We start from the raw sequence: 26,523 nt of genomic DNA on the forward strand, positions 1-26,523 counted from the left end.
CCTGAGATCCGGGTGCCACTTCACAGGCCCCAAGGAGTTCCATTCTCAGAACTCCAGGGTTCATCTTGACCATCTTCTGCCTCTAGGCAGGGAAGGGGGAAAGGAACCAACCCAACGGCCTTGGGAATGGGAAAAGAGAAAGCTGGGTTTGCCAATGCAGCAGACTCCATGGGGCAGCTCAGGAGTCCAGCCTGGCCCACGTCAATGTCGTGGTGAAACATGTGTGGTCTGAGCTGAGTCCAAATGAATTGTAACAAGAGGGCCAGAGCAAAGTAACTCGGGTATCAGCCAAATCAAAGGAAACTGATACTGTGCATTAAAAGCCAGTCTGGCCTTTTTTAGACTGGCTGGGGAGACAACCCCAGCCCTGCTCCGAGTTTCTGGCCTCCTCCTTTCTATTCTCGGCCCCGAACTCGCCTCTAACTTGAAAGGGCTAATTAAAGCCAAAAGAAAAATCAAAAGCTTGTTATCTGGCCCCATTACTCCCAGTCCTGGCATCAGTCTGTCTTGCAAAGCTGTATCGCCTCTGTACTCTCCAAGGCTACCATGCGGTGTTAGGACCCGCGGCTCTGCTGACTTCCAGGATGAACTTGGCTTTTTGTGCTGTGGCAGGGAGCAAGGGCAGGACCAACACCTGCCTGTGGCAGTCAGACAGATCCCTGCAGATGCTGCTGCTCCCAAAAGCACAGCCCAAAAGACAGTTGTGAGCAAGTTTTCTGCAGAGATTGCCAACCCCTCTGATCTCATAGTAAGCACCCTGCATAGACTTGACATCTGCTAACATAGGTTTTAGGTATGCACACTCATGGGACTATTTATGGCATGCATGCAAGTATATGTGTGCAAGGCTGTGCAAATATGTATATGGCGTGCAGGTAAGGGGGGCTCTCCTTGAGTGCTGGCTCTGCCACTCATTATAGGATGTGTGACCTTGGGCAATTAGTTGACCTTGTTGGGTCTGAGGTTATTCAAGACAAAATGAGGGTTTAAACTAAGGTACTAGGGTTTGAATATTTGTCCCCTCCCAAACCCAGGTTGAAATTTCATTGCCATTGCAATAGTATTAATAAGAAGGGCATTGAAGAAGTGGTTAGGCCATGAGGGTTCTGCCCTCCTGAAGGGATTGATTGTTATTAACACAGTAAGGTGAGTTCAGTTCCTCTTGTTCTTTCTCTGGCTTTCTCTTTGCCCTTCCACCACCTTATGGTACAGCGAGAAGGCCCTTGCCAGAGGAAGTCACCTTGAACTTGGATTTCCCAGCCTCCAGAACTGTGTGAAATAAATTTCTGTTCATTATAAATTGCCCAGCTTCAGATCTTCCATTTTAGCAGCACAGGGGGAGGACCTATTTCAACATGCCAATGTATCTCCCCAGAGACCTTTATTTGCATGTGTAATGTACATAGACATAGCACAAAATCTGGCACAGACCCTCTCAAGCAGATCAACTACTACCCTAAACACCAGGCCCCATTCGGGAGGCATTCTCAAAGGTGAAGTCACTGGCCAGGGTTCAACAGGTGCTGGAGTCCCCTCTGTTCTCTGGCCTGGCTCGCATTTTCCCATTGGTTGATGCTCTGCCTCTCCCATTTCCTCTGTGGCACAGGGTCTCCTGGCCTTTCAGGTCCTCCAAATAGGGATGGGATCTTTTCATTTCAGCCCAGGTACCCAAAATCTGCCCCTGGAAAACAGACTGAGCCTAAATGTCAGAGCACCAAAGGTAAACTCTGCTGGGCTCCTTCTGCTCCCTCTTCACTGCCCCCACTTCAAATCACGATGGCCAGAGGAATGGTGTCGTTCACCATGCACCAGTGAAGAGGTGCCAGTGTCCTCTGAGATCTGTTTGGCAAGCAGTTATACTGTATGGAGGGAAACACACTTTTCAATGCAACCAAAATACATTTTCCTCATACAAAATGCCACCATAGTTTGAGCAGGAGTCAATCACATTGGGACAAATGTATATTTGGATCTGATGGATGAATTTTTCCTCCCTCCTCTCCTAATTAGCATTACAAGATAGATTGCAAACTAAGTTCACTATTTTTTAAATGGAAACGAAAAAAGGAGAAGGAAAGAGTTGTGGGCCCAGAAGATGCCAACAGAGGAATCTTGAAGAATGTGAAAAGAGAACAGCACCCTTTGGAAGATCAACAGAAGTCAAGCTCAGAAAAGCAGGTGCTTTTCATATTGAAAGGTGTGGAGAGGCAGGAAGCTGTGTCACCCATTTCACCTGAGGTCCTCCTGCAAGGCCACACCTATCAGCACATCAAGTCCCACAGGTCATGGGATGGCCCCTGAACCAACTATCTTCACTCTGGGCTCCTACAACACGTCTGTCACCTGGTGCTGCTCTCTGGCTTCCTGACTCTGGGATGCATCATTTCCAGGGCACTGTGCGCACAGAAGATGCTTAATAAACACTCTGTCTCCTCCCATCCCTTTCCCAAGCAAGTTCTCTTTTCTTCTCTCTGCCTTATTTCTGCTCTCCTTTGCTTCTCCTACCTGACTTCTGCCCCCACTTTTCCCATGTCTTAAAAATACACAAGGGGCTCAAAACCTAGCTTTCCTGAAATCCCACATCCATCACACCACACCTAGAGTGACTTCTTCCACTCTCCTCTCTCCCACCTCTGCTTTTGTTCTAAACAGTCAGGAATGTGATTGGCAGGCTTGGTTAATGAGAAGGGTGCTACAGCCCTCTACCAGGTCGGGTGCCCAGGACATCTCCTCCACACCCCATTCCCATGACGCCCTCTTGTATGCAGCAAGCCAACCTGGAATAGAGAGAGACCCTGGTGGCAATGGGAAATGAATGCCTTATCTCCACTTCTGACTCTCATATACTCAGAGCATCAGAGCCAGTGGTGGTGTGAGTCCAGTGAGGCCCAGGATGGAATATAGTTGTCCTGTTCACAAAATGGGAAGAGAAATTATAAGGCTGGGTCCTTATGCACAGCCCACCACCCAGCCCAGTGCTCCCCCCGACTCACCGCGCTGCTGCAGGGGATATCCTTCACCTTGAGCCAGGCCAGGTCCAGCGTGCCCTCGCCCCGGTAGCAGGACTGCAGGCGCTCCTTAATGCGGTCATTGATCTGCTTCAGAATAAAGATGCACAGGGCCGATTCATCCAGAGATTTCATCTTCCGCTTCTGGCCCTTGGAGAAGACGGTGAAGAGGAGGTCGTCGTCTGGGCGGACACTCAGGGTCCGGCCCAGCACAGCCCCGGCTTTGGACAGGTAGGCGGCCTGGAGCAGGCGGTATTCCACCCCGCCGCGCTCACAGCCAATGGGCACCTCCACGTATGAGTTGAAGGCTGTGTCCTCCTTGCAAAGCCTCACGAGCTTGGAGGTGTACACCTGTTCCTTCGTCGTGGAGCCTGGAGGGGACACCATCTCAGGCTGAAGGGTCAAAAAGTAGACAAAGTTGCCGCTGCTGAAACCATAGACGTAGTAGATATCAAAGTCGGGGATGACGGTGAAGGTGTCCGAGGGGATCTTGATCATGGAAGCCACAAACTCATCATGGAAGACGTAAGCGAACATGCCATCAGCCTCAGAGTTCTTGGTCAGCTTCCGGCTGGAGATGGTAGGGAAATACTCAGGCTTCCCGTCCACCGCCGTGGCGATGAAGAGCTTGTCATCCAGGTTGCTGTAGGAGACAATCACTCCGAAGACCGAGCCACTCTCATTGACCCCCGACAGGTAGTGCTCCTTCTTGTGAAAAGGCTCCCCCAACTTAAAGAGGTCCTCCAGCCTCAGGAGCTTGCAGATGCCCTGGTACAGGCTCCCGCAGGCGATCAGCCGGTTCTCCTTGTAGTCTATGAGGAGCATTTTGTTGACGTTGTTGGTGGTGGTCAGAGGCTCATTGCACGTCTGGACGATGCGGGGCGGGTAGCACTTAGGGTTGTCCTCGTCCGGCCCTGTCTGGTGGGTCACCAAGACCTTCAGGTCACTGGACAGCTTATAGATCCTGTTGACGGCCCCCAAGTAAATATGCCCTGTCCTCTCATCCACCACCAGGTGATTGAAGCCCTCGGTGGGCTCTCCTCGGAAAGTGACAAAGGACCGCTTCTGGGTCAGTGGGGGTGGCTGCCGGGGGAGCAGAGTGGAGGAGCCCATCCCTACCACCAGGAGGTGGGACAGCAGACAAGTCCAGTTCCAAGGCATGGCTTTCATTTCAGAGAAGGGTCCTCACGGCCCAGCAGCACTTGGGCACAGCTGTCACCAGGACTCAGCAGGGCAGTCTCCCCTAGTGAGAAAGAAAAGACTGAGATGTAGGATAACCATGGTCGGGGCTTCCTGGCACCCCAAAGCATGTCTGGCTGGACTCAGCCCACTTGGCACAACCCAAATACAACTGCCCAAGGGAAGCTAAAGGCCAGCTGTGTGGGCCCCAGCCCAGGAGTGAGAGACAGTCACAGCTAGGAGGCAGTGGCTACAGGAGGACCCTTCGGCACCAATAATAACAATGCTAATGATAACGATGACGATAGCAAAGATGACAAGAGACAGCAGCGCTGACCAAGGGCCTGACTTTATTTCAGTCACTGTCCGGCTCTTTCTGGGGACTATCTTATTTCATCTCAGTAAATCCTTTCAGGGCTGGGAGTCTTCTATCTGCTCTTCCAGATCCATGGCCTACCTTCTCTGGCCCAGGAAGCTGACCGCACAGACCCTCTAGGAGCGGCTCCCTGGCCTCAGGCCTGGTTAGGTGCAGCCAGCAGACAGCGCTGGAGGAAGCCCGGTGGGAGGAGCAGATGCTGCACCCGCTGGGAGTCTCATGGGATATTTCCTAGTGCAGGCCCCTCCACACTGCCTCTCTGTATCCAGGTCCTGTGGGCCTTCTCCTGCCACACCCCACCTGGCCCTCACTGTGACTAACTCCAAATACTGCACTGCCCCTAAGGAACCACACGTTCATGAAGAGTCCCTTTCTTCCATGACACAATTTGCACATGCTATCTATTTCCTACTGAAACCCAGACGAGTGACCTTGGAAGTGTATACTATTTATCCTCATTTTACAGCTAAGGAACATGAGCTTAACAAAGTCATGGGACTTGCATAGCTGAAAGTGGCAGAAATGGACTTCCACTGAAGTGGCAGTAACTCCAGAGCAGGTCCTCATTCTTAACTCTGCACTCAGTTGTCCGTAGCCTTGCACAGATGGGGTATTTTAGCACTTCCTGTTATCCACAGCAGAAGACCAAAGCTGAACCCCTTCTTGAGGGCACCCATCACAGCTGCTGCCTCTGGCCCTGTGTCTGGACCTCCTGCAGGGGAATTTCCCCTTGCATCTGCTCTGCTTGTTGGTGTAGTGGGGCCAAATTAAAAACCCACATCTTCCCTCCCTTCCTCCTCTGGCATCTACCAGGCTCTCTGTACCCTGCCCGGTTCTAAGCCCTCATGTTATTTTAACAAGGCAGAGCTCAGCTGCTTCCCACAGTCGGGACCCTTCTGAGAGGTTTTCATGAAAGGGAGGGAGAAAAAATGCTTTAAGAAACCAGTGGTCAAATAAATAAATAAATAAATAGCTCCCAATGGAACCAAATCAGAGTCCACCCTAATGGTCTCCTTCATTACATTCAGGATGCTTTCTGCTTGTTTCCAGTGGAAAGCTTCTTACTTCTTCCACTTTGGAGGCATCTGGGCAGGGACTGCCAACTTCTCATTTGGAAGCATCTCAGCTCTGGGGAATTTCTCTCATCCTCCCCACCCCCAAACTCCTAAAAAATGAGGCAGTGGAATGAGGTACATTGCTAAGTAACAGAAATCTCCCCAATAGAGAGAGGATACAAGGTTAGCTGGACACCCACAGAAGGAGAAAACAAACAAAATGAAGACTTTGTCTTGTCAGCCAAAATCCAAATGAGACCTACAATCCTTTCAAGAAGATGTCAGAGGAATAAGGTTCTGGCAGGTGGGGACCCCCCACCGCACAACCAACAGTGGTCTTGCAAGCTGATGGCCTTTATTTATTGACTCACTTGACCAATATTTGCTCAGAGCACACACAACACATGCAAGACACTTCAGGACCCAAGGATAAGACCCTCAAAGGACTTGTGGGCAAGTTAGGCAGAAACTAACAAAACCCAAACTATACATAGGACGAGCAGTTAGGCTACGAGTGACGGGGTCGTGATAGAGTGCGTTGGGAGTTCATGTGGGAAAAGAAGCCTTCTAACTTGGGGTGAGGAAGCAAGGCGTGGAAGGGAATGAAATTTGAGCAAGCCATGAACTTGTGGAGGACACGGAAAATTGGAAGGGTGAGACCTGCAGAGCCAAATGGGCATATGGAAGCAGGTGTAAACGAGGAAGAGGATGCCTGGGAACACAGCTCAGGAAGGAATCAGGTAGCAGATACGGCGGAAAAGAGAGAAAATGGGCCTAATCAGGATGTCACTGGAATGTCAAGACTAAAATGCAAAGAGTAAAGAGTGTAAATTTAAAAGAAAAGGGCAAGCTGCCCAGCAGCTCACAGAGGCTCAACAGCTAATAATTCTTGACTGGCAGAAAGAGGAGCTCGCTGGGGCTGGGGATGTGGCTCAAGCGGTAGCGCGCTCGCCTGGCATGCGTGCGGCCCGGGTTCCATCCTCAGCACCACATACCAACAAAGATGTTGTGTCCGCCGAGAACTAAAAAATAAATATTAAAAATTCTCTCTCTCTCTCTCTCCTCTCTCTCCTCTCTCACTCTCTCTTTAAAAAAAGAAAATAGAAAGAGGAGCTCACAGCAAGAAGGAATATCAATATTTGTACAGCATTTACTGCACCCCAAACCCCATGCAAATGCTTTCACATAGAGTAACTCACAAACTCATCATTACTGTTCTCTGCAGGCAGGAGGATGACTTTACCCATCTTTCAGGTGAGGAGACTTTAGCTCTGCAAGGACATGTGGCTGATAAGAGGCAGAGTTAGGGATGGACTCCAGGGTAGTACCACTGCTATTCCGAATGGTTCTTAGAAGTGCACAATTCCAGAGCCCAGAATATAGAGCACTTGGAAGCCCCCTTTTAAGTCATGTAAGTCTCAAGCAAAGAAGTCCCAGGACATCACATAGGAACACCAGGAGAAAACCGAAACCTCTCTGACCCACAGAGCATACACCTATCAGCAGGTGCTGTTGCACACCTCCAAGTGTTGGTGACTGCACAGCACCTGGCACAGGGCCTCTGCCTGGCACAAAGTAGGTGCTTAATAAATGATAGATGTGTTGTTACTGTTAACAAGATTTAATAGGGTTGAAAGGATAAAGGTTATGATAATTAGATGGCTCCTGCTGGTACCTATAAATATGAGTGATGAGGAGTCAGCCCAGACAGTTCCTCTTGAGTTGCTTGTGCAAATCCAAATAACAGAGAAGATTCTAGAAGTTTTTGATCTGAAACAGATAATCCAGTTGAATGATTCCCAATCCCTGATTTTACAGACAAGGAAGGTGATATCCAGAGAGGTCAAATGATCTCACAGGAGACCACATAGTGAATTAAAGATGGAGATGAAGGACAACTCAGACCTCTAACTCCCAGGCCAGTGGTCTTTCTGCCACATACAGCTTCTCTTCTGACTTTCTCTGCTCCAGCACCTTCTCCTTGGTCTTTGTCTGAAAGCAACTCCTCTTCAGGCTCCATGTGCTCTGCTGGCTAACACAGCTCTCAAAACTTCTGCCAACAGCTGAATTCCAGCAGGGCTGGGAATCCTCATTCCAGACAGACAGGTGTAGGTCGGGGCTCAGGCACCGAGCCTTCTGGAGGGAACTCTCTGCAGTCCCTATGTCAGAACGTGCCACACGTGGGGGAAAGTGCGCCTGCCACAGCCCACCTTACTGTACACGCTCACAGACCCACAGCCAATCAGCGGTTCTCTCGTCTGCACGAGGCGAGACAAGGAAGCCTGTAATTATGAATTTACTGAGCAGAAAGGTGCCGTGGCTCATTCTCCATCTCCTATTAGGCACTGAAATGAGACGCAGTTATGCATCTCAAACACTTATCACCCTCATCTGGGGATGGGGAAATTACTGTGCCTGGAGGGGAGGGGGTCTGCAGAAACAATACCGTGTGATGGGTATAACCAGCTTCTCATTTTCCACACCACGAAAGGAACTGATTAGGAAACAAATAACAGAAAAATGAAAAAGAAATGGGAGAAAACAAAGAGGATACCTCCAGCTACCTTCACCAAAGACCCCACTGAGCACCACCATGGAGGTGACCCAAAGATAGTTCTCCCTCCCGAGCTGAAGACCCACAGGTGGAGAGGGCCACCAGTCCTCTGTTCCCATGGTCACCAAAGGCTGCTCTGATCTGACAAAACTGGAGCTTCCAGAGAGGAATCCCTCCTAGGACATCAATTTTAATAAGCCACAACCCCAACCTAAGGAGCCCCTACCTCAATTTCAGATCCTACCAACCTTTTCTCTCTTAAATCATCTTTTTGATGGTCTCAAAATAAAGCCTTGGAGGGAAGGATAATTCCCCTTGGAGGGAATCAGCCCAACCTTGATTCTCAAAGGCAAGTAGTGGAACTGAGTCACCCCAAGATTTCCCCCAAGGACTCCCTGAACCAGGAAAGGGGCCAGAGGGCAGGAGACCCAAAGGACTCTAAATCAAACCCGAACATGCTGCAGTTTTCCTCTTTGAAATCAGATTTTAATTCTGAGTGGTCTCAGGGGAGACGGGATACATTTTTAGAAGCTGATCATCATTTTGATTAAAGCAATTGGGACTGCCTTTGTTTTATATGGCAAGTTTTGAAGAGCTCAAACTAATTTCCATGAAGTAGTGCCATCCTCTCAGATTTCTGAGTGGCAGAAAGTTATTATCAAGCAGTTTAAAATAGCAATTACCTCACGAAATTCCTTCCAAGTTTACAAGGCGTTTTCATGTATGTTACCTCATTTTGATCTTATTGTTCATAACAACCCTGTTAACTAGATGCCGTATTTATAAGTACACCCCCTCTGCAGATACAAAAACTGAGGTAGGAGCCAGTAAAGGTCTTGACTCAGGCCACACACAATCATGCCGGAAATTGGAGAACTCTTCAGGTCCCCATTGTTTGCTCAAGGGACATTTCCTGGACCTCTGCACAAAGTTTTGATCCTGGGACCCTTTGCTATGAGGTAATAGAACAATACAAAAATGTATTCTAGGATGTTTCAAAATACAATTCACAACCCACCCGAGTCAAGAAACCAATCAAATGGATCATATGTGCATTTTTTTTTCAAATGAAGTACAATGGAAGAGAAACTATTAATGTGTCACACATTGGAAAGATAGACACCATTCAGTGGGACTATGTATATATTAAGGGAGACATAAATGTATTTCTTACTCTTGGTCATCATGATGGTTGATTTTATGTGTCAATTTGGCTAAGCTACAGTCCCACAGTCAAACATTATTCTAGATGTTTCTGAGAGGGTGTCGTTAGACAAGAGATTAACATTTAAATCAGTGGATTTAGAGGGAGGCAAATTACCTTCCATAATGTGGGTGGACCTCATCCAATTAGGTAAAGGGTGAACAGAACAAGACTCACCACCCCTGAGCAATTGGGCATTCTGCTGGCTGATTATCTTTAGGCTTAGACTGTACTGTCACTCTTCCCTGGGTCTCCAGTCTACAGATCTACCCGACAGATTTTGGACTTGGTGCCTCCATAATTGTGTGAGCCAGTTCCTTAAAATCAATGTCCCTCCCTCTCTCCTCCCCCTCCCCCGCCCCACATCCTATTGGGTCTAATTCTCTAAAAAAGCCCTAATAAAGTCATGATCATTTGAAAAACCTGTCAATAAAGAGCACCTATTTGTTTTTGCTATCATTCATTTATCCTGGGGATCTGCCCCTTTGCCCTCTCTGAGAAGAAGGTTTCTGGTGGAATTGACTCCACCCACATGATCTGGGCAGACCAATCAGAACAGAGCAGAGGTGAGGGAAACATAGTGATTGGTTCAGGGGTGAGTACGGTGGAACCCGGTCTACCAAGTTGAGAGGCTTTGGACAGGAACAAGCTCTAGCTCTCCTATTGAATGTTACCTTGGAGAGTCGCAGCCTCAGAATGGCTGGGGCCCTCTTGTAACCAAAGGAGGGGGGGAAGGTTGGGAGAGGATCATGCAAGAATGAAGCCAAAGTACTGAGAAGAGTGGAAGTGAGCCCAAAGATGGAAAATCTGGGTCCCAGTGACATCATATAGATATTCAGATCGTGAACATGGAGTCAACTCTATGCCTGTACATCCTAGTTGCATGACCACCCCCCCCCCCAAATTCTCCTTTTCCATAAGCCACTTTGGTTTTAGTTTTCTGGCACTTGTTAATGAAAGGCTCTAAGCCATACACAGAAAAATCCAAAAGAATCCATTACCATATCGTCTCTAATGGGCTACTGTTCAGTGGGATTGAGCAAGCCAAGGAGATTTCTGGGTCCTACTAGCCACGGAGATGACCTATAGTTTTACATGTAGTGATACAATATTCTAAGTGAGAATCGGGTGTGTGAGTGGGCAAGGGCACTGACTTCTCAACCAGGCAGTGCTCTCCATATCTGTGGGGCCATTTACCCTGAGGGCTGTGCCCTCCTGGCTCCTGGTAAGTTATGAACCAGTTAAGCCTCTGGTGTCCAGAGTTGGATTCACTCCTCAAGGAAGGCTTCTCCCTCCCAGCACTGGCCTAAGATGCCCCTACCACAGCAACTGGTACCCACTATAGGCTCAGATTTTACAAACTTAAATTTGTCTTTTGATGCTACCCTCTCTAAAACCACGTTTACTTTGAGAACAAGGATTTTGTGTATTTTTCAAACCACTATTCTCTCCAGTTCCGAAACCAGAGCTTGAGATGCAGTAGGTGTGTAATACATGTTTGTTGATAAATGAATGAACAATTACTCCTCAGGAGAGTATATGAGATGGTGGCTGGTAGCACCTATGGCTGAAGTTCAAAGTAAATCTTGGTGCTGAGCCACCAGCTTAAACAGGGGCCAAACTAAAAAAGCTGGTTTTACCCTGATCTAAACCAGGGCTTATAAATACTTAAAATATTTGATTTTGTTCTTTCAAAATGCAAGTTCAAATGCATCAGAGAAACTACACCTCTGATATGTGATTTTTAATGTGACCAGTCCTGTCCACCAGATGGAATATCATAACAAGTTACTGCAGATTCGAATTTAAGAACCACTGCCCCAATAAACTAAGAAAATCAGTGTGGTCCCCATTAAGGAAAAGGAACGGGGCCTGAAAATAAAGCTGAAGGGAGGAAAACTCAGCATGGGAGAGAAGTTGCTAGAAATCAGCATGCATTTGCTCTTGGAGGCAGTGGCTGTTGCCTGAGCACATACCACATGAGGAGTTCTGTACTGCATGCAAGGGGCTCAGAAGCTCCAGAGCAGAAATGATATCCCTGCTCTTCAGGTGGGGAGGGTTTCCTGGAAGACAGTCTAGCTGTCCCTCGGGGAAGCTTCATAGAACTTCACCTTCTCAGCCTCTGCCAGATGCCAGGAACTTCATTACCTCCCTCCATCCTCCCAACAAGGTTGTACTCTTGGTAATTTCATCTTCTTTATGCTAGTGGGTCAGGAACAGAAACTTAACTTCCTACCAGAAATGTGTGCTTCCCATGCATGAGGCTTTTGGTGTCTGGTTGTTGGCAAGAGGAGGCCACTGCTGGGCACATTGGCACACACGTGTAATTCAGCAACTCAGGAGGATAAGGCAGGAGAATTGTAAGTTTGGGGCCAGCCTCTGCAATTTAGTGAGGACTTAAGCAATTTAGTGAGATCCTGTCTCAAAATAAATAGTAAAAAGGGCTAGGGATGTGGCTCATGGGTAAAGTAAAGTGCCCTGGGTTCAATTACCAATAACAACAACAAAAAAAAAAGTGGGGGGGGGGGGGCTAGGGTGGGGGTACTTCCAGCTACAGCTCACATCTCCCAGCCTTTATGTTTCCACACAGTGTCCAGGCATGAGCGTGTGAAAGGTGAGAGAGTGTCACGGTGGCATTTCTATGTCAAAGCAGAGAAGAAATATGTGTATCTTCAACAGTGGCTTGAATGTGTCTCCTAAATTTCATGTGTTGGAAACTTAATCCTCAAATGAAATGGTGTGGTCTTTGGAAAATTATTAGGGTGGGGTCATCAAGGTAGGACCCCATGACGAGTCTGGAGGCATCATAAAAAGAGGAAGAGAGAACTGAGCTGACTCCCTCTTGCTCTGTCTTACCAGGTGACACCCCCCACCATGTTCTGATGCAGCAAGAAGGCACTACCCAAATCCTAGCATCATGTCCTTGGACTTCTCAACTTCCAGAACCATGAGCTAAATAAACTTCTGTTTTTAATAAATCACTCTGTCTCAGGCATTTTTGTTACAGCAACAGAAATGGACTAAGTTACTTCTCTACTTTTTTTTTTTAACCACCTGGCTGGATAAAAGATTCTGAAGCTCTACGGGATTAGGAAGCCTTATGATAGAAGATCCACCCACCTTCCAGGGACATCGACATCAGACAAGGAAAAAATATTACTGTGACAAGGCCCTGAAATTGTGTTACAACATTTAGTGTCACCTGAACTGACATAGGCAGATACCATACAGAGAATATGCTTGCAATTCAGAATTGGCACTCAAAACTGATGCTGGGGGTCTCAAGGTCTTTGCTCTTTGTAGTCTATCAGGCTATTAGCCCTGGGGAAAGTCCTCTTTCAGTGTCACCAGCCCCCTCTCTTGCTTCCAAGCTCAGAGAGATGAAGATCAACATGCAAGCATCTATAGGGTAGAAATACCTCCCATGTTTCTGGTGGTCAGTCCCAGGTTCAGGGTCTAGGTACAGTGAGGGCAGAGAGGAGATTGGGGCACCACCAGGCTTCTTTTTTATTACATCCAAGAAACACTAGACCCTCATTGATCCAAATTAGCAAAATGGACAAAAGCTCTTTTTACATTTCTACCCTACTCTATAATCTATATATTCAGAATAATATCTTAGGTAATCAGTATTTTTTTTCTATCTGCATTTTTCAAATTCAACTCTTTGCCTCTAGAAGCCACGAGTTGCTATTTTATGTCATTTTGTGGAGAATGCTATTTATGTGCAAATCTATGGTCCAGCTGTGCAGTTGGCTACATTCTGGTAGCCCTGGTGGAGAGCTGGCCCCCCTGTGCCCGTCCATCTCACTACAGCCAAATCCTGTCCTTCACTGCCACCCCCTGTCACTGTCTTAAAAGTGAATGCCACAATCATAAAAACAGCCAGAGAATAGGGGTGTCACAGCCAAATTCGTTACTACCTCTGGATGGCGGCAGGGATCAAGTCAAAACAACATTCTTCCCAAGAGAAAGTCACAGTGCAGGTGTCTCCAGTGGTCTCATGTGCAGGTGGGGCCACAAAGGGTCGGATCAGCCTGAGTCCAATCCAAGTCTGAAACCCAAGGGTCCTCCTGGAACAGGTTGCAGGTCCTCCCCCCTCGGCTTCTGCTGCTGTTCTTTTGGGCAATGAGAGGTGTGAGATGGGTGGGTGATGGAAAGGATAAAGGATGGAGAAGGGGAGCCATGGGGAGCCGGGAACATACTGACAGTCTGGCGCCTTCAGCCTGGTCTGGGGGAAGTTCAGCACCAAGCTCAGCTACTGGGCTTTCATAATCTCTACTTCTCAGTTTATTAAAAGGGTATTAAAGGGGCTGGGGAAAGTGTTACCATGGACAGAGGCTTTGGATCTGGGCTGGAAGGAGCCTGGCAGGAGGGTGAGTCTGTGAGCTACTCCCATTCAGAGCTTGGTCCTTGCTTGACCTTGAGGCCTCAGGCTATGGTTTCCACCACCTCCCTCTCCCCTCCCCAAGCCTCCTTACCCTTGGCCTGGAGGGCACTGCCCCAGGGTGCAGGACTACCTTCGCTGGCCAAGTCTGCCTTCCCAGCAGAGCCCAGGCTGCCCAGATAAAGCTCTTTATTATTTCAAGGAGGTGGCCCTTTATATTCAGGCACTGTGCCTCCAAGGGGGAGTCGCTAAGCAATGACTCTCCTCCAAGCCTGGCTGTGAGACTTTAAAACACAACAGTCTCCTGAGAAGCCTGGGTCAGGCAACATAAGATCCCTAGCCTTTTTCCAGTTTTAAAGAAATAGGCTGGCCAGGAATTTGGGGTCAGATGCTGCAGCCGGAGCCCAGCATCAACAACTGCGCTGCAGAATGGCACACTGGCACCAAGGTGCCTCTGTCTCCTGCCCCAGCCTCTCAGCTCAGCCAGCAAGGAATGCCCTGTCCTGTCCTGGCTGGCTCCCAGTCCTCAGAGGGCCCCCGCCTTTCTCTAGATGCATAGAAATGGAGGGACATCATGAAAAGCTCCCAAGACAACCGACAGCTGTGACCGAGGGAACATTTGCTGTCAGTTTTGTTGCCCTAGGATCTGGATGGACATTTGGGTCACAGAGAAAGGGCTCCAAGTCCGCCTTTCCAGATAGCCCTGCTCCCTACATCCTGGGGCCTGCCCAGTTTCATGTGGAAATGAGTCTCTCTGCGGCCTTACTAGCCCGCCAGACCCAAGCATCCCGTCTCCTCCAGCCTGTCTGACCAGACTCCCAGCCTGGCTCCAGCCTGGTCTCCCCCAGTGGGCTGCCTGCTCTCGACAACCCTTCCCCCACCCCCTTCCATCTCCTTCCATGGTCAGGTACAAGGAGGGTAAACCTAGTTCACAGCCATTCATGGTGACACCGGGCTGTCCTGTCTCTGAATCACCACATCCAAGGACACCACAGGCTTCAGGAATGGTCATCCTCGTTGGTCATGGTCCTGTTAAGTGGTTGTAGCTCTTTTTTCATGCCTCAGTTTCCCTGTCTGTGACATGGTGTTTCTGGAAATAGTGTGATAAGAGAAATCACCAAGTTTCCTCTTGGGCTACCTCCAGGAGAAGCGGGAGTGAAATGATTTTGGTCTTCACAGATACACAGGCCATCGTGGCCACTGGGAGGGGCCCTCAGGAGGCCTTTGTGGAGGTGCCGGGTGGAGTGACCTCATGGTAGTAATCATAACGCCTGGGGGTGGTATTTGCTGGAAGATAAAAGGCTGATGCCTAACTTGCTCTCTAGAGACTGTTTGGTGTCTTAGCTTAAATTGGCTTTTCAGCTGCCTTGGTCCAAATTGCAGGGGGTCTCAGATGGGGCCTGCTGTGGTTGGACCTGCAACCAGCCCTCAGAGAAGCAGGGCGCTCATCTGTTAAGTGAGCCCACCTCAGACTCCCTCGCACAAGGAGGACCTGGGGTGGGACACACTTCATCAGCTCAGTCCCTTTCATTGAGACTGAGGAGAGAGTTAAAGAGCTAATCCTTTGCTTCTTCAGCCTCTGGAGCCCTCCACACACAGCAGGACAGTTGACGACAGAGTGGTCGGGAGGCCTCCAAGCTCCATGGCTCCCCACCACCCACAGCCAGATGTCTGTCCTCCACCATGATGGGCCCTGCATGATCTGATGGTCTATTTCTTCTTCCCTTAGCAAGTGAGAGAGACATGGAACTCCCCTTCCTCAGACTGCTGTGAAGTCTCTAACTAGACTTTTCTGACAGCAGAAAGTCAGTAAGTTTGGAACAATGATAGATGTAGGGTTTTGGAAAAGCCAGGCTTAGAGCCCATGCTCTTGGATGCTTGGCCCTGAGCACCCATCTCCCTGAGGTCCTGACCACCCCGTGAACCCTCTCACTTCACCCCCATCAGATCACGCAAGCCACCAGCCTTGCAGTGCCAGGAGAGTTTTCACACACAAAAGCCCATAAGGCCACCAAACAGTGGCTGTGGAGAGCAGGCTAGGATTTGGAATACACTCAGCCAGACGCAAGCCCCTCTGTTGTCACTTAGGGTCTAGTGACAGAGTTCTCCCTCCAGTCCCCTTCTTGTCCTTCTACCCCCTCCTTTTCTTTTTCAATTCTAGAGAAAATCAGGAAGTGAACAGTTGTCTCCCTTGCTGGTCTATATTCATGTAATTAGTGCTATTTAATTCCATGATGAGCCAAAGCTCATAAAATACAAAACATATTTCAGCTGCGTGCCGCAAATCTTGGCAGAAATCTCCACTGCAGCCGGAAGCTGATCAGAGCTATATTTGCTCCTTTAAAAAAAAAAATCAGAATGATGGCAACAAAGTTTAGGGACCAGGCGCTACTACTACCTGGAAATATATGAGGGAGTAGCAATATAGGGGGTTTTATATGGTCAGTTTTGGAAATAATCTCCATTACTATCATAACCCTGAATTTTTAAACAATTTAGGATGGGTCATGTAATTGCCCATAGAATAAATCCTCCTTGTAAGAGGATCATTCTTGCCCTACTCCCTTCTTACTTCCAAGTACTGACATCTGCTTTAAGGTTGTGGGATCCCATTCACCCTGACTCTCCCACATACTGAGCACACACCTGGGAGTCAAAACGTCTAGGATTGTTACTAGCAATTGTTTCTAGCAATTATTCTAAATTAACCACACATCCCCATCTCCCCGACCTCCCCTCTATAATGAAACCTCATCTTACTTCTGGGTTGATGCAGCAACCCATGAGGCAGTCAAAGGACATCTTATCTCCTGTCCTGCCAGCAGAGAGTGGAGCCCAAAATGTCATTCAAGCAGGTATCCATCACTATAAAGAGCAGAACTGAAGCAGGACTCAATTGGGCAAACTGTGCCCCCTAACACCAGTTCCTCTCACCAGCACCTCTGGCATGACTGGTTTCCCCCCAGGACCCCCCTGTGAACTAAGTGTGCCCTCCTCCTTTGCCAGGTGACAAAAATACAGAAGGGAGCACATTAATGGAGGCCCAGGGCAAGGTCAGGCAGAGGAGGGATTTATGCTGGATGCTGTTGATACCCCCTTTCAGGCCCTGCTCAGAGCTGTATCAAGGGGGACAGAGAGGGCAAGAGGCCAGCCAGCTGTGACAGAGGGCCAAGTCCACTGCAAAGCCCAAGAGGTGCCTAAGTGGATTGAGTAGCTCTTCTGAGTCTGCTTTGTGCCAGCTCTCTTCCTCTTACATGCCCCAGGAGTCCACCATGTTCATGAACACCACCACTTCTTCTTTACGTAGCACTTTGCCTTCCACAAACTCATGAATGCTGATGATTCTGAAAATATATAACAAGCCTTCCCCAACCCATTATGATTATTGTCCATGATGGGGACACTGAGGTTCAAAGAACTTCACTAACTTGCCCAAAGCCATGCTCTTCTGTTGATCCCACATTTGACCCTCTAAACCATAAAGCCACTGTCAGAGTCATCAGTGGAGATTAATATATCAAAAGTGGGAATTAGATAAGTCTAGAGGGCTCCAGGACAAATACACAGTCATTATCTAGGAGAAAAGGGGGGGCATTCTAGCCTATTCGAATATAAAAATTGTCACCACCTTGATAGGACTCAATAACTTGCCTCTGATGGAGCCCGAGATGGTGGCATGATTGAGGGAGTTCTAGGCAGCCAAGGGATAGTAGGAAAAGGTCAGTCAGCAAGTAGGAAAGTGCCCCATGCCCATCCATGCATTTATTCCACAACATGTATGCAGCTTCCTAAACCACATGCCAGGAACCTGCCTTTGGGGAGTGCAGCCATGAAAGACAAGAAGGTCTTTGATCCTGTTAAGCTTACATTTATTATGGAGGAGACAGACAATAAATAAGAAAAGCAACTATTTTTGGTAGTATTAGGACCTCAAAGAAAAAGAGCAAAACTATTTGCTCGAGAGCAACTATTGCAGGCAGGGGGTTTTGTAGCTGGAGTAACCAGCCAGAGAGGTGACTCTGAGGTAATGCTTAGAAAGGGATGGTCAGGGGAGGCTGCCCCCGACCAAAGATTTGGAGAAAAAGCCTTTTAGACGCTTAGTCAGCTTTTCATCCAGAACAACTTAGAGAGGGAAAAGTTTATTTGGGGCTCACACTTTCAGAGCTTAGTCCATGCTCAGCTAACTCCATTGCTGTGGGCCTGAGTCAGGCAGAACATCATGGTAGAAGGGTGGGATGGAGAAAGTTGGTTAACAGGAAGCAGAGAGAGGGAGAGAAAGGGGCTAGGGGCAGATATAGTCCCAAAGCCACACACCCTATTTCCTCCAGCCACACCTCACCTGCCTTATAGTTACCACCCAGTCGTCCACTCAAATTATTAATCTATCAAATGGATTAATCCACTGCTGAGGTTGAAGCCTACAAAATCCAATCTTTTCACCCATAAGCATTGCTTCATTTCTTCACTCTTGAGCTTTTGGGGCAACATTGCAGATACAAACCACAATAGACCAATGGAAAAGCATGAAGACCCTGAGGAAGGAGCAGACTTGGAAAAGAGAAGGCAGGAGGCCACAGGGCTGGAAGGCATGGAGCAAGCACAGAAGTGTAAGTGTGAGGTCATGGAGCAAGGGAGGTGGCAGATGCTGAAGGGCACCGAAAACCACGGGAAGAAATTGGGATTTTATTCCAAACAGCATGAGAAACCATGAAGAGGACTCAAGCAAAGGAGCATCATGGTCAGGTTTGGGACAGGCAAGCTCAGTCTAGCTGCTGTGTGCAGAATGGTTCGGGGGTGGAAGAGGAGACTGCAGCAGTCATTGGAGAGTGCTAGAGGCCTGACTCAGGTGACAGTGATGGACAGGGAGCATGGCTACTCCAATGGGGGCTTGCTGGTGATATGGAAATGAGCAGAAGAGAGGATTCATTGTACCTCGCTGAGTTTTTGTTCGAGCACCTGCATGAATGATGGAGCTCTTTTACTGACATGGGAAAGACTGGGGAAGGACAGAAGGACAAAGGCAGAAGGACAAAGAAGCTAAGGGCCATTTGGGATGTCAAGGGCCAGGTTGTCATCAGAGCATACCCTGCTCAGGATGATGCTCCAGGGAACAGATTTACCAAGAACCAAGCTTGTGGTGCAGAAGGCATCCCCCTGAAGCACTCCCAAGAGAATACTAATGCCACCCTTATTTTCTAGATGAAAAACTCTTCCTTAATAACTGAGGTGAAGTGAAGCTAAAATATGAAACCAAGCCTGCCAAAAATCCCACAGGGAAGACCACCTCTAACAGGGATGACACCTTGGTAGGTGCTGAGATTGCACCAAAGATCCTTGGCTGAAGGATGTGATGCCAACCAAAACATCTTACTTAGGATTCTAGAATTTTACTTGTACTGTTTTGTGAAAGAACAATCACAACAGAACTTGCATTTTACCAAAGAGACATTGTGAAAGTTTACACAGTGCTGGCTATTCTGTAAACTTTATGAATTTCCAACCAAAATTATGATTCAAGGAGTGAAAAGAGCCAGAATGTAGTTCTTGGTAAGGAGTCCTCCTTCTCCTCAATATATGAGGAGCACCCTGGATGCCCAGCTAGGCAGACCAGTGGAGGCCCAAAGGCAAGTCTAATAAATATTAGGTGGAAATAAAAAGAACTCAGGCTAAGGGCAAGATTTTTTCTTATATTAACATTTTGCAGAATTGTGGTAAGATATCCATAACAAAGAGTTTATCATTTTAGCCACTTTTGAGTGTGAAATTCAGTGGCTTCAAATGCACTTGTACTGTTGTGCAATCAGCAGCACCAGCCGTCTCCAGAACTGTTCCAGCTTCCCAAACTGAAACTCTACCCATTAAACAATAATTCCACATATGTTCTTCTACCCCAGCTCTGGCCACCACCTTGATCAATCTGACTGCTCCAGGGCCCTCACACATGTGGGGCCAGAGTTGGTCCTTTTGTGTCCAGCTTATTTCACTTAGCACAGTGACTTCAAGGTTCATCTGCATGTGACAAGATGGGGTTTAATAAAGATCCCTAATGGATCCTTAATGGATCCTCCCTGCCCTAAAAATGTGTGGATTTTAAGAAATTCCTACTTACACTTGCCATTTCATGGACTTAAAAATGGGAAAACTAGAGATGGTGTGGACAAAGTCCTGCTGATACTCAATGAAAGGACACCCCTCCCCCCATCCCACAGGGTTAGACAACAAAGTTCTAGGAAGAGCCTCAGTTCCTCCCAATGCTCAGCCCTGAAAGGGAATCCTGTTGAGCAAATTTAGGAAATACTGGGTTACCCTCTTGGTAAACCATGACTCACATTAGCTTTTTGAAATTCCCAGAGGTGATTTGGTAATAAAACTATTGGAACAGTTGTGAACTCGGGTTTCCCAAACTTGCTTGACTGAAGAACCCTTTTATTGCTTAATACCTATTATCGCCAACACGGCTCCCTAGTACACACTTTGGGAAATGTTAGTTCCCTTTTGGAAGTAGTTCTACATCTTTTTTTTTTTTCATTTAGTCTTTATAAAAATCCTGTTATATAGACTGAGAAACTTAAGATAATTAATTTCACTTACTGAAACAAAACCTTAACCTTCCAAGATTCAGGGCTGAAAGGAAAATTTATAGGTGAGGAGAAGCAGCTGGAAGAGTTGGTATGGACTCTGTCCTCCTTGGTTTTCCCTTTCTGTTTAAGGCCCATCCACATGGCTCACTGTATCACCATCTCCACGGGCCCCTGGACATGATCACCTTTCCCCTTAGCCTCCGGGCAGAAGTGTGGATGCCTGTTACACCCCTTCTCCTGGTTTCTCTTAGCACAGCAGGGAGAGGACACCATTTTCTCTACGATGCTATGAATCTGATGGAAAAACAAGATAAACATTGAGAAAGGAGGAAGGATGAAATGAGTCTATCAAAGTATAGGTTTCTCTGCTTCATCTTGTTCAACTCATCCTCAGACTCAAAGACCCCGCCAAGCCTCCCACCTGGAGAGCTGGTTCAGCTCCTAAGGAGCCCTGGTGGAGGCTTCACACAGGTGTTTCTGGCACCTGCTTTGAGGCTACTATTCCACTGGGGGAGGATGACTCCTCTGGCCTGGTCTATTGGGTAAGGCTATGCTGGTGGGGGTGGACCGTGGCCTTCAAAGGAGGAGGTGGACATTCATAATGGCAGTCATCCAGGTAAGAAGTGGCTCCCCAGAAAGTCACTGGGACTGATGGATAGAGGTAGGACAGGGGACTCCCATATCCCTCTGAGCCTCTTTATCTAAAGTATAACAAGTCTTGAGAGCCTAGCCAAGGGCCAAAGATGGACACTGTCCCATGGTAGCATAGTGGATGTTACAACTGGGCCTCTCTGCAGGAGAAACCAATAAAGCTAAATAAACCATGACTTGGAAGTCACATTGACTCATTATAGTAACTCTCTCTAGTTATTTCTCTTTTATTACCCCCAGGCCCTTGGTAAATTCCTGTTAAAATGCCCAGTCTTGTCTCCGCTGTGCTATTAGATATTAATGGTCAGTTGTAAATCCACACTGAGGCTAAGGATTATCAGGAAGATGTATTCCATCCTCTGGAGACAACATGCCCAGCCACAGGGATGAACAGGAGACATCGGAATCTTCAGAAGAGAGTGGAGGCTGAGGGATCTCAATACCCTCCTCCAATGGAAGTCCTGCCTCCGTGGCCAATGAAACCCTAGGTCTGAGCTTTATTTTACTTAACAAGACAACAATTCCTATACAGCACAAGCCTTACCACCCACTTCTCAGGAGTGAGTCTCCCAAGTATTCAGCTGCCTCCCCTGCTTCTAGATGCTTTAGGCATAAATTACCATCTCCATTTAGAAGATAAGGAAACTGAGGCTCAGAGAGGAACAAAGTCTTTCCCAAGGTCACAAATATTCTCCTAAGAAAGGGGTGATTGACATCGACAGTGAGTAAAAGCAATCCAACAGTGGAAAAAAAGAAAAAAGAAGAAGAAAAGTAAAGAAGCAATCTCCAGTGAGCAGACGAACAAGATTCAGTCCACAGTGAAAAAATCAATGAGGCCAACGTTCAGCCTGTGAAAATCGATGACGCAACCGACCAATGACCTGTATTTCCACCTGAATTGACACCCAACCACATTATAGTCATATTTGTATTTGCCTAAACCAACTCCCCACTCCACCTACCAGTACACTGCCGGGTACCAGACCCAGCCTCCATGAGAGCATCCACCTGCTCCGATCTGAACAGCATCTTCACACAGCCCTGAGAGGAAGCCGATGAAGCCTTCTCACACAGGCTAAAGAAAGGAGCCCCTGGAACAAGCAGATAAGGTGACCTTCTGAGAGTTAATTTAGTCACAATCAAGACATCCGTGCAGAAGCACCAGATATCTGCAGAAGGCACCTTACAAGAGCAAAGCGTCCCCAAATCAGCACAGAAAGAGCAGGAAGCCAGAGCCCAATCAGGGTGACAAGTTCTTTCTCAGGACGACAATGTGATTCAAGAAGGCTGCAATCGAAATAGTCCAAGTAAAGAAAGTGGTAACGGGCTCTGGGTGGCCGGCCTAGAGGATGGAGCAAAGAGCAGGAAATGCGTGATTTGCATTCTCACACCAACCATGGAGAGCTGTGGTGTCTAGCTTACCCAGGAGGGACAGCACTTGATCATCAGGCTCCACAACATGGATGGCATTGTCCCCAAGGACAACCAGCCTCTGGTTCTGATCCCACACTCCCCCAGAGAGGCCCGCCCTTCAACACTTCTTTCTTGCTGATATATTCCCAACTTTATTAGCCTTCCACACAGGGCAACACTCACAAGGGTTCAGTGATGAGTGTATAAGCCAGATTCCCAGCCCCCTCAGCCAATCACTGGATTAAGCAATCACGGTGGTCTCCTTCTCCCTGCCTTTAGGAATAGCCATGTGACCCCAACCTGGTCAACTGGACTGCACATGAAGCTTGTTGGAGGCTTCAGGGAAATATTTATTTCTCTTTTAAAAATAAGCTGTCAGCCCCCCCCCCCATCTTGTCTACACACTTGTGATATCTGGACTTGTGCAGTTTGTGGTGATCAAAGGAGACATCACTAATGTACCCAGGAGGGCTGGGCAGGGAGAAGGAAAGTGCTGAAGATATGACAAGGTTGGGGAGCCCCATCCTGGAGCTGCCCAGCCTGTGATCATCTTCTGTCTGCATATTGTTCATATCTCAGTGGCTCGCTCAGCAATCCTCTGGGCTACAGAGGTGCACACCAGATACCTTGTTCCCATGAAGACCATGGAGGAGCCTAGGACAGCAACCACTCTCATTAACTGGATAAGAACAGAACCTTTACAATGAAGAAGACAGCATTTTCCTTACATATTGATACTGTAGGGGAATCGAGTGAGTTAGTCCTGAGAATCTGTTCATCTCTGGGTACACTAGCGAAGCCAGACCCTGGCCCATGATAACCCCATCCTGAGAGACCTACCTGGCAGCCTGGCTCCCTTCCACTGCATGGTGGTGTTACCTTGTCCAACAGCAATGGAAGGGAACAACAGAGAGCACTGGCTACCTTCCCATCCCCACTCTACACACATCTACTCAAGTCACCTACCCACTCTGTATCGTTGTCCCTTGTTATGTGCAAAGCATTGGTTCCAGAGCCCCTTTTAGATACAGAAACCCAAGGATGATCTTGTATTTTATACAAAATGGTATGTATTTGCCTATAATCTCTATGCAAACAATGTGTATTCTTCCCTCTACTGGAAATCAGCTCTAGATTACTTTATACTATCTAATACAATGTAAATGCCATATAAATAATTATTATACTATATTGTTTAGGAAACGACAAGGAAAAAATCTGTAAATGTTCAGTATAGACATAACTTTTTAAAAAGTATCTTAAATGTGCAGTTGGTTGAATCTGTGGATGCAGACTCCACAAACATGAAGGGTTCACTGGGTATTTGTTTCCTTTTCTTTAAATAAGTTATATTGTTCTTAACTACCTCATGATTTTTTTTTTCGGATTGAAATTGATTCAATATGAAGTATATAGAATGATATGTAAGTGATGGAATTTGGAATACTATGTTGGAAATCATCTCAACTTCAGTGCACCAGAATAACCAGGGGAGCTTTTTTTTTAAGAGCAGATACTGGGATATCCTCTTCCAGAAACTCTAAAGGGTAGATATCAGTAATTTTTAAAAAGCGTCACGAGTGAACAATCTAATAGGTAGCTAGAGTGAACCACTGACAGCAGAGCCCTGTCATAGGCAGATAGGGCAGCAGGCCCGGGGTAAGAAAGAGCAGTTTAAAATCATGCATCTGCTGCCAAGAGAACCAGAACGCCAAAAGTCTGGTCCTTGAGTCTACCCCCGACCAGCTAACTGCCTCTCTGTGTCAGCCTCAACCACGGGCACTCAGAGCACATTACTAATAGACACAGACAGGAAAGGCAGGAAGGGGGAATTAGAAAGGGCCCTGAGAACACACTCAGGGTGTCCATTACCTTTACTGTGGTGCCACTTTCATAAGTGCATACATGTGTCAAAATTCATTAAATTATATTCTTTTTTCAGCTGTAATCCCAGTGGCTCAGGAGGCTGAGGCAGGAGGATTGCGAGTTCAAAGTCAGTCTCAGCAAAGGTGAGATGCTAAGCAATGCAGTGAGACCCTATCTCTAAATAAAATAGGGCCAGGGATGTGGCTCAGTGATCAAATGCCCCTGAATTGAATCTCTGGTGCAAAAAAAATAAATAATATAAAATTTGCAGTTTATGATATAGCAATTATATCTCCGAAAAACTGAATTTTAAAAATATATCTAAAGAGATAACCTACAGAATGAGAAAAAAAATTTCAAATTAACTATCCAATAAAAGTCTAGTAGACAGAATATATAAAGAGTTCTTACTACTCAACACCAAAAGATAAATGATTCAACTGAAAAATGAACAAGTGACTTGAAGAGACATCTGTCCAAAAAAGATATACAAATGGCCCATGTCACATGAAAAGATGCCTTGACATCATTTGCCATTAAGGAAATGAGAACCAAAACTATAAGATAATAGGATGGCTTTAATTAAGAAAACAGAAAATAACAAGTGTTGGTGAGAATGTCAGAAACTATAACCCTTGAACATGCTGATGACAATATAAAACAGTATGGCCACTTACTTGTCAATTCCTCAAAACCAAACACTGAATTACCATATGTTACCTTATGATCTAGCAGTTATACTCCTAGGTGTAAACAAAAATAAATAAATAAGTAAAGACTTAAAAAAAAAAAAAAAAAACCTCATCTCTCAATGTTTATTGAAGCCAATGCTCAAGATCCAAAAGTTGGAAACAACAAAGATGTTCATTATCTGATGAAGATAAACAAAATCCATAAAATGGAATATTATTGAACCTTAAAAATAAATGAAGCTTTGATACAGGCTACACTATAGGTGAACCATAAAAAAACGCTGTGAAATGAGCCAGACATAAAAGGACAAATCCTATGAGATTCCACTTCTTGGAAATGTCTAGCGTGGGCAAATTCTTCATAACAGCAAATAGAACCATAGTAATTAGGGGCCAAGAAAAGGAGGAAATTGGGGATTTACTATTTAGTGGCAACAGAGTTTCAGTTGGAGAGGATGGCATAATTCTCAAGATGGGTACAAGTGCTGGTTGCACAAGATGGTACATGGAATTAATGCTGCTACCCAGAATACCCTGACAGTGGTGAAATGGTAAATTCTACATTTTATATATTTAACACTGGTTTTGTGTGTGTGCCTTGTGCATAAGAGGCAAGTGTTCCACCACTGAGCTACACTTCCAGCCACCCACACCACCCCCCAATTTTCTTAATACACATACTGCTTCCCTCTACCAACAAACCCTCACAGTACCTCTATTTGTAAAGCATGTTACAAATTTATTAATGACAAAGATAATGCTAAGTCCACTGCACATGAATTATGTAATTTAACTTCTGTGTCAATCTATCAGGTAAATAATGCTTATTATACAAATGAAAAAACTGATTTCCAGAGAAACCAAGAAGTCTGTCCAAGGCCACAGTCTGTTGTAATCAAGTAATACCTTTACCTGGGAACTTGCTGGAAATGCAAGTCCTTGGACCCCCTTCAGACCAATGGAACCTCTGTTTAGACAAGACCACTAGATGATTCTGAAGCACAAGTCAGCCTAAAAACTACTCTTACAGATAAGACATGGGAACTTTTTATGCTTCTCAAACTTGACCCTCTGTCAGAATCCCTGGAGAGCCTGGCCTGAGCTCAGTCATTTGTATTTTTTTTAACATTTTTTTTAGTTGAAGATGGACACCTTTATTTTATTTATTTATTTATTTTTGTTTACTTACTTATTTTTATGTGGTGCTAAGGATCGAACCCGGTGCCTCACACATGTCAGGCAAGCGCTCTACCACTGAGCTACAGCCCCCAAAACAGTCATTTGCATTTTTAACCAGTTCCCAGGTCACAGTGATGCTGGTGACATGGAACCATACTTTGAGAACCACTAATATACAGAATCTCATGACCAACCCTGTTTTAAACCAGAGACCCTGCATCCTAGAACTACAAAAAGAATTATTGGCTGGGCTGAAAGCCTGACTTTTCACCACCAGATCTTTACCCCCGTTGCCTGGATGTGTCCATGTGTCAACTCTATAACATCTGCCTCAAAGCCAAGACCTGTCTGAAGGCACAAAGATGTTAACTTATGTTA

General features: G+C 46.7%; 1 protein-coding gene across 1 annotated transcript in view; it reads right to left on the reverse strand.

Annotated features, from left to right (window-relative positions):
- PLXNA4 (plexin A4) overlaps window positions 1-26,523 on the reverse strand; it is a 425,973-nt gene that overhangs the window by 352,508 nt on the left and 46,942 nt on the right. Inside the window, exon 2 of the mRNA XM_081284948.1 lies at window positions 2,994-4,251. Coding sequence (XP_081141074.1) covers window positions 2,994-4,178 — 1,185 coding nt within the window. The 5' untranslated portion in view covers window positions 4,179-4,251. The remainder of the gene's footprint in view (window positions 1-2,993; window positions 4,252-26,523) is intronic.

This window comes from Spermophilus citellus (genome assembly GCF_964194105.1).
Source record: "Spermophilus citellus genome assembly, chromosome: 3".
Lineage (NCBI taxonomy): Eukaryota > Metazoa > Chordata > Mammalia > Rodentia > Sciuridae > Spermophilus > Spermophilus citellus.